Here is a 9,212-nt window from a genome sequence, read left to right on the forward strand (position 1 = left end):
AGATTGGGGAGAAGATGCAAAGTTCAAAATGGTGGTAGAAGAAGAAAGTGGTCAGGGAAAGAGGACATAGCCTACCATTGATGAGCTCGCTGAACTTCTGGCCTCAAAACTCACTGCACGACTACACAGAAAAAATGGAGCTTCATCGATCCGCCTCATGCAAATTCACTCTCTATTTATCACATGTGGTCTCTGCCACCAGAATTCATGGCTCATGAAACTACTCGACCACTGTATATCCCTACATGTGTTCCCCGGCCTCTTCCTATGCGTTTTCTCTCTTCACTCTGATAGAAGAACCTAATACCCATTTGTGGAACACCATGATCAAAGGCTATTCCATGACTTTAAACGCCCTTGACTCCATTCTTTTTCACAATTTTTCTTGCTAGTTTAAGTTTTTTTTTTTTTAATTTACAGTTAGAAAGAAGATGGAGGAGAAATGAGGAAGAAGATGGCAATTTGACCAAAAGGGAGGATGGAGGATAAATTACCATATTAACCCTATTTTTAACCATCAACTAACGGAATTGTTAACGGAGGACCTAATTGGGTAAAATCATCAAAGTCTGGGACTTAATTGAGTACAAAAAGTCACTTAGGACTAAATTGAGTAAAACTACTATAGTCCAGGACTAAATTGAGTATTAACTCCATTTGCTTCTAAAACATGATTTCCAAGTTTAGTAATAATCATCCTTATCCCATTACACAAACCAACTGAGTGGTCAATATTTCTCAAGAGCATAACCGGAGTACTTACTTTCAGCCTGAGTTCATGATTAGGCACACCAGAACACTTGATCCCATTCAAAAATTCAGGTGTGTACACATCAGCTAATAAATCAACATTTGAATCTGATTTGCAAGCACCGTCAAAGATGAAATATGTATTTCCTTCATATGTGTTTAAAGAAGTCATATATTCATTGATAGAGTCAACAACATCAAGTATTGGAGCCAATATTGCCTTCTTTTCCAAGTATGTTGGATCATAAAAAATATTGGAGTATGATGTGTATGCACTTTCCACAATAGTTGCAATGGGATCTCTAGAACATTTCAACAAATTCTCTTTTGGAATAGTAATGTTTTCACATCCAATTGTTTGCCCCTGAATTTCTTCATCTCCTATGTTCGCAATCCATTTTGAGAATTGCTTTAACCTTTCATAATCACTATTTGAGGATGAGCTTTGAAGTTGCATATTTTTTGTCAGTACGGCCACAAGTAAGATGCATTTATTGTTGCATTAACAATATTCTGTCTACTTCCTTTTGGGATAACTGGCAAAATTTGTCGAAAGTCTCTGCCAAACACAATAGTTTTCCCTCCGAACGCCATCTCTAAACTTTTTGGATTGCAAAAACGCAATACATCACGCATACTTCTATCAAGTTTTTCAAAGCAATGCTTATGCATCATTGGTGCTTCATCTCAAATTATAAGTTTGCACTTAATAATGAATTTTGCAAGATGACTACCTTGTTTGATATTACATGTTGAATCCTCATTTGGGTTTAGGGGAATTGCAAACCTTGAATGCGCAATCCTTCCGCCAAGTAATAATAGAGAAGCTATACCACTTGAAGCAACATTAAGAATTATTTCCCCCTTTAATCTCAATGTTGCAAAAAGAGTTCTCCAAATAAATATCTTTCCAGTTCCTCCATAACTGTAGACAAAAAAAAACTCCTCATTGATTTGAATTTATATCATTCATTACTGTGTTGTAGACATCATGTTGCTCAGGTGTTAGATTTGATACCAACTTTTTGTACTCTTCTTTAAGTTATGTTTTTTCATAACACATCTCATCATACACCAACATATTCATCAAACATGCCGAAGTGTCAAGATCTGGAATTGGCATTTGTTGGTAATCATGTAGTCTCTTCCCACATCTTTAAACAATTTCTCAATCTCAACTAATAATGCTTGATTTTTTATTTCATCAACACTAAGGACTAAATCTAAAAAATATTAAATAATATATGTTAGAAAAGTATAGTATCACCATCTTGGAACTAATAATATTAGACATGAAATAAAATATTAAAGCAAATGAATAAATACATACCTTGGAAGTTCAATATGTTACGTTATTTGTACAGAATATCATCGGACGTATATGTCCAACATTTGTCCAAAACAACTTCCGGATGGATTAAACAATTTGAGGATAACAATGTTGTGAATAAATTTCTTAAACTCTCCTGCAGTTGTCCACTGACTTGCTTCAACAATTCCATCAATATATTCTTTGTCGTCTTCCAATAGCCCAAGTGCATAACATGCATCACGATAATTGTCGTACAACACCCCCATTGATTGTTCTTTTTAAGTCTTCATAACATGTAGGCACTCAGATTACATTCAAAAGACATCTCAAATAGTACATCTCACCACTTCCAGGAGAAACATAAAAACTCGACCTATTGAGAATCCTTGTTGTCTTGGAACAAATTTCCTTGTTGCTTCTTTCCAAACGAACTTTGTTGGCATCTCTACATAAGTTAGTTGCTTTGCCTCAGGGTATTTTTTGTCTACCTCAAGCCAAGCCAGAAACATGCTATGTTTTACCGTATGTCGTTCTACAATGACATCGATTGGAGCATCCTCATCAAAATAAATGCTTTGTTCATTTGGCAGATGAAAATTCAAGCACTCTACAGGAGGATATCTGTATTGTATTTCAAAACCTAATATCCTCCAAGCAGCTCTACATTGACATAATATAGTAATATTTTTTTTTAGAATACTATAATATACATCATATAGTAATTTGATTGTTGGAATTTTTTTTTGAATATTATCATGAGAGAAATTTTAATTACATACATTAACATAATATAGTAATATTTTTTTGAAATACTATAATATACATTATATAGTAATTTGATTGTTGAATTTTTTTTAGATATTATAATGAGAAGAATTTAATTACATACATTAACATAATATAGTAATATTTTTTTGAAATACTATAATATAAATCATATAGTAATTTGATTGTTAAATTTTTTTTTTGGATATTATCATGATCAGAGGAATTTAATTACCTACATTAACATAATATAGTAATATTTCAACAAGGGTGGAAGTTATTTAACGCAGAAGAAGAAAAAAATAAGTATAAAAATGGCAACTTTTAGCCTCTCTCGATTTCCTCGAAGTCTCATGTTCCTATAAAACTTTCTTCCCCCCTCTCTCTCACACCTCTCCTCCTTTCTCTCTCTACCTCTCATCAATGCCATGGCGACCATGCATACAGAACTCGAGAATGGAGGAGGAATAAATTAACATACGCGGGGGCTAACGAACGTGGCGGCTTCTTCAAATCATTTTCCGGATCGGATATAATATATTTAAATTTGCATTACTATTTGGTACGTTATATTCTAATTTTTATGCTTAAAATAAATATATTAATTAATAAAAAGTTATCATTGACGTCTAGATTGATATGATGTCATAATTGGATTCACATGTTATATTAATTTACCGCTTAATTTCTGAGAACAAATACAAATGTTTGCTATGTAAAATGATTTTTAAAAGAGGAAATACTAATTTTGGTCCCACGATTATTAACAAAATGACTATTTTAGTGTTTAATTTCTATCAATTTTAGTCCCACGACTATTGTTTTAGTACTAATTTTGGTCCCATGACTACTGTTTTAGTGTCAAAATTCATCGAGCCGATCACCTATCCGATTAAAACGTGTCAAAATCTAAAATTTTTAAAGATATTTTTATCATTTTCAACTCAATATCCCAATTTGAGCATGAATAAAGAGATTTAAGCCCTAAGATAGATCTTAGGGCTTAAATCTATTTATTCATGCTCAAATTGGGATATTGAGTTGAAAATGACAAAAATACCCTTAACAACTTTAGAATTCAGAACGTTTTAAACAGATGAGTAACCGGCACGACGAATTTTGGCACTAAAACAATAGTCGTAGATAAAAATGGGTACTAAAACAATAGTCGTGGGACCAAAATTGGTAGAAATTAAACATGTGGATCAAATTTGTCATTTTGTTAATATTCGTGGGACCAAATTTGGTATTTGCTCATTTTTAAAATAAAACTTAAATAAATTAGTCGGTTACCCGTGACTTTGCCAGAAATTTGACGGGAAAATTTAACGTCATGACCAAATGTGATACAAATTGAATAATCATGCATGCATCTAATTTGAAAATGTTAATAGTCAAGGATCAAACGTGATACAAATTGAATAGTCATGCACATAATTTAAAAAATTCAATAGTCGATGACCAAAATTGATACATGTATTATAGTCAAGGGACTAAATATGATATTTTCTCTTCTTCTAATGATTAAGTTCGGTGTACCAGGCCGACTAAATGGACCGGCCCCCAAAAATAATTGGATCAAGAAAGTCCAATAGGAAGTATCAGTATGAGATAGTGAGAAATCATTATTGCATAGACACAGTGCGCTGTGTAGACTATATATGCTATCAAATAATGTACATTCAGTACACAAATAATGTACTTTTAGTATATTAAAAGCATACATTGTATTCAAGAAAAAATATATTATTTTGTATAATATACATTCAATACACGAATAATGTACTTTTAGTATATTAAAAATGTATATTTTGTTATAGTTCACACATCTCTGTGTGGACAATAATTTGCCATATAAGGGAGTCACAATAGAATTAGGCTTATTATTATTCGTAACATACTGCATTAGGCATATCTTGTATGCAACAACAAATTTTACTGTAGACCATAGTATATAAACACCGTGGACCATGAAGTTTATTATTTTAATGACACTTCAGTTTCATTTGACAATATCGCTTTAGGTTTTTAGTTTCATTTTCCCCTCCACGCTAATTTCATTATAGCAATTAATACTAAAATATCATTTTAATTCTACTATAATTTCATTTGATAATATACACTATTGCTTGAGTTCTATTTTTTTTGTTTCATTTTCCATACACAAGTTTAATTATAGTAATGTTGAAGTATTATTTTAATTGTACTTCAGGTCATTTGACAATATATGTTATTGTATGGCTCTGGATTTTAGTTTCATTTTCCGCGCACACTAGTTTCATTATAAAAATACTAAAGTATCATTTTAATTATACTACAGTTTCATCTAACAATAATGTGGTTTCTATTTTTTGGTTTTAATTTTTCACACATACTAATTTCATTATAATAACACTAAAGTATCATTTTAATTCTACTATAGTTTCAATCAACGATCATGGTCCACACAGCGATATGTGGACCATATATGGTCCAATGTATAACTAGGGATGGCAATTCAACCCGCCCCGACGGGGAAAATCGATCGTCGGGGCGGGTTTGGGGAATTATTTCGGGGAACGGGGGCGGGGATGGGGAAAAATACCCCATCCTCGCCGGGGACGGGGACGGGGATGGGGAGGGTGTTCCCCGCCCCGACCCCGACCCCGATCCCCGGTCCCCGCCCCGTCCCCGATTCCCCGTATATTATTATATTATATATTTATATACAAAGTATTTTCTGATTTTTCTCCCAGTTTATACTTTATGGTTTATATTTTCTGTGGTTAACTGGTTATATTTTATGAAGTTGATGTCCTATTTAGAGGTCTATGTCATTCCCTTTTTTATTGATTTTTATGCCTTTGATCTTTGATTTTTTCAATTTGGGTAGTGCTTTGTTTTGATGCTGAGTGGTGAGTTTGAATTTTTGTTAGGCAAATAGAGGGCTTGGGCTTACAGCTCATATTATTGATCATTGTAATATAATTCTCAAATTCCCTCAAGGAACAAACACCACTTGGGTATGTCTCTACCTGTAGTTTCTTCGTTTGTCCAGTGGGCAGTCGCCACTTCAGTTTTACAGTGTTTAATACTTCAGTTTGTTAGAAAGATCAGTGTTCAATACTTTAGTTTTATGTTATTGTCTAGTCATAATTTTTTGAAGGAGTTATTTATTGTTTTACAGTAGGTATTAGTGTATTACCTTCACCAATTGAGACTTGAGAGTTGAGAATTCTTTTATGTAATTAGTATACCTTCAAAAGCTCAAATCAAAATTATATGTAATTAGACATTCTATGTATTTTGAATTTGGACTTTGAAAGTTGAAAGTGTTTCTTTTAATTTTATTAATCTATAATTTTGGACTTTGAAAGTTGAATATTAATTTTTTTTTTAAATTGACATAATTTAAAAAACTCCCCGCGGGGATTCTCCATCCCCCGAAAAACCCCTGCGGGGACGGGGATGGGAATAAATTCCCCATCCCCGCCGGGGAACGGGGCGGGGATGGGGAATGGGGAAACAATTCGGGGACGGGGATGGGGACCCCATTCCCCGCCCCCCCCCCCCCCNGGGGGGGGGGAGGGTATCCCCCGCCCCGACCCCGACCCCGATCCCCGGTCCCCGCCCCGTCCCCGATTCCCCGTATATTATTATATTATATATTTATATACAAAGTATTTTCTGATTTTTCTCCCAGTTTATACTTTATGGTTTATATTTTCTGTGGTTAACTGGTTATATTTTATGAAGTTGATGTCCTATTTAGAGGTCTATGTCATTCCCTTTTTTATTGATTTTTATGCCTTTGATCTTTGATTTTTTCAATTTGGGTAGTGCTTTGTTTTGATGCTGAGTGGTGAGTTTGAATTTTTGTTAGGCAAATAGAGGGCTTGGGCTTACAGCTCATATTATTGATCATTGTAATATAATTCTCAAATTCCCTCAAGGAACAAACACCACTTGGGTATGTCTCTACCTGTAGTTTCTTCGTTTGTCCAGTGGGCAGTCGCCACTTCAGTTTTACAGTGTTTAATACTTCAGTTTGTTAGAAAGATCAGTGTTCAATACTTTAGTTTTATGTTATTGTCTAGTCATAATTTTTTGAAGGAGTTATTTATTGTTTTACAGTAGGTATTAGTGTATTACCTTCACCAATTGAGACTTGAGAGTTGAGAATTCTTTTATGTAATTAGTATACCTTCAAAAGCTCAAATCAAAATTATATGTAATTAGACATTCTATGTATTTTGAATTTGGACTTTGAAAGTTGAAAGTGTTTCTTTTAATTTTATTAATCTATAATTTTGGACTTTGAAAGTTGAATATTAATTTTTTTTTTAAATTGACATAATTTAAAAAACTCCCCGCGGGGATTCTCCATCCCCCGAAAAACCCCTGCGGGGACGGGGATGGGAATAAATTCCCCATCCCCGCCGGGGAACGGGGCGGGGATGGGGAATGGGGAAACAATTCGGGGACGGGGATGGGGACCCCATTCCCCGCCCCCGCCCCGCCCGTTGACATCCCTATGTATAACAACTAGTATGCAACCCACGACTCTCAACATTAAGTACTCTAGGATTTCCATTCCTTGTATAAAATTTATACGCATTTACTTATTATGTGCACTATTATGCAATCATATGATTTTTCTTAGGTAATTTCATTAATTTGCATCTATCCATTTAAAAATTCAACAAACTCTTGATGGAAGGTAAAGTCTATGATATTCACAATTTTTTGTGCAAAGGTCTCGCATGAGGTTTAAGTCATGCGAGCACAAATACATTAAGAAAGCGAACAACGACAATTTGATTATCGTTATGGATCAAGATGAATCTAATTTTTCCAAACACATGTTCAGACTCAAAGATTTTGGATAGTTGAAGGCTCCTGGAGGTGTGGATAACAATCAACTAATTGGTAAATGTTTCTTACAATTTTGTTCTATATTGGGTGTTTTTTCATTTCTTTTTGATATACTAATAATACATTCATGATTGACAACATAAAATGGTTTGGTTGGTAGATTTGATTGGTCATGTAGTTTCCATTACTGATATGGCGGAGGAGGAAAAAAGTAAAGGCGATATGGTGAAAAAGGAATATACATAAGCTATAAAAGTATAATTGCACATATATTAGTATAATTGTCTAATAATTATTATAGTAATTAAGCTAAATATATATGGGTCATTGGATTTATTTTTATAATAATTACAATTAAATTATTTCTCCTTTTTTTCATATTTATTTTACTAATAATATAATTACATAAATCATATTACATGTAGATTTTTTAAAGATAATTGCAGACAAACGGGTCATATATTATTCAATTAATTGAGTGATATTTTTTTACACTAATCTTATAATCAAATAAATATATACTTTCAATTATTAAAATTGTTTATAATTTCTTTAATTATACTATCTGAATATATAATAACAAATTTTATTCTTGAATGGCACGGATAATTGAGTAATTATTTGCTCGAATTTAAACAAAGATAACATCAGAAAACATTATCAATCCAACCCATTTCATCAGTTGCACAATATAATATTTTTCATTGTAATTTATATATATGTATGTGATCTAAATATTCTTAAAAGATTATAATAAATTTATTGCACGTGTACAAATACTAATTTTTAATAAACAGGAAAACCCTGATAATTATCCCCGGCCCCCTGAATTTGAAGAAACACGTTTTAATTACTTTCAATTCCCAAATCTGCAACCTACATACAGCTCTTCTTTAGCTGTCACTTCCTTTTATTTTGCGAATGCTAGCTGCGTATTACTAATTAATAAGCTGTCAATTACCTTCTTTCTTTACCATGCAATCGCGGATTCATATTTCATGTCCACGTCAGACCCGATACTTCACCATCCATATACATTCCCCTTACACGTCAGCCTTTGGTTAACCACAGAAAATATAAAATAGGCATCAATAAAATATAACAGTTAACCACAGAAAATAGTTAACCACAGAAAATATAAACCATAAAGTATAAACTGGGAGAAAAATCAGAAAAATACTTTGTATATAAATATATAATATAATAATATACGGGGAATCGGGACGGGGGGGACCGGGGATCGGTCGGGGTCGGGCGGGGAACACCCTCCCATCCCGTCCCGTCCCCGGCGAGGATGGGTATTTTTCCCATCCCCCCCCGTTCCCGAAATAATTCCCCAAACCCGCCCCGACGATCGATTTTCCCCGTCGGGGCGGGTTGAATTGCCATCCCTAGTTATACATTGGACCATATATGGTCACATATCGCTGTGTGGACCCATGATCGTTGATTGAAACTATAGTAGAATTAAAATGATACTTAGTGTTATTATAATGAAATTAGTATGTGTGAAAAATTAAAACCAAAAAAT

At 33.6% G+C, this 9,212-nt stretch overlaps 1 protein-coding gene across 1 annotated transcript; it reads right to left on the bottom strand.

The window, feature by feature from the left end:
• Window positions 1–282: 282 nt before the first annotated feature.
• Window positions 283–1,207, bottom strand: LOC116010839. The gene is made up of 2 exons (XM_031250340.1): window positions 764–1,207; window positions 283–300 (listed from the first exon to the last, which is right to left on the bottom strand). The coding sequence occupies exons 1-2, from the start codon at window positions 1,205–1,207 to the stop codon at window positions 283–285; spliced, it is 462 nt and encodes a 153-aa protein (XP_031106200.1).
• Between the last annotated feature and the right edge of the window lie 8,005 nt (window positions 1,208–9,212).

The sequence above is a fragment of the Ipomoea triloba genome, chromosome 1 (genome assembly GCF_003576645.1).
Source record: "Ipomoea triloba cultivar NCNSP0323 chromosome 1, ASM357664v1".
NCBI classification, from domain to species: domain Eukaryota; kingdom Viridiplantae; phylum Streptophyta; class Magnoliopsida; order Solanales; family Convolvulaceae; genus Ipomoea; species Ipomoea triloba.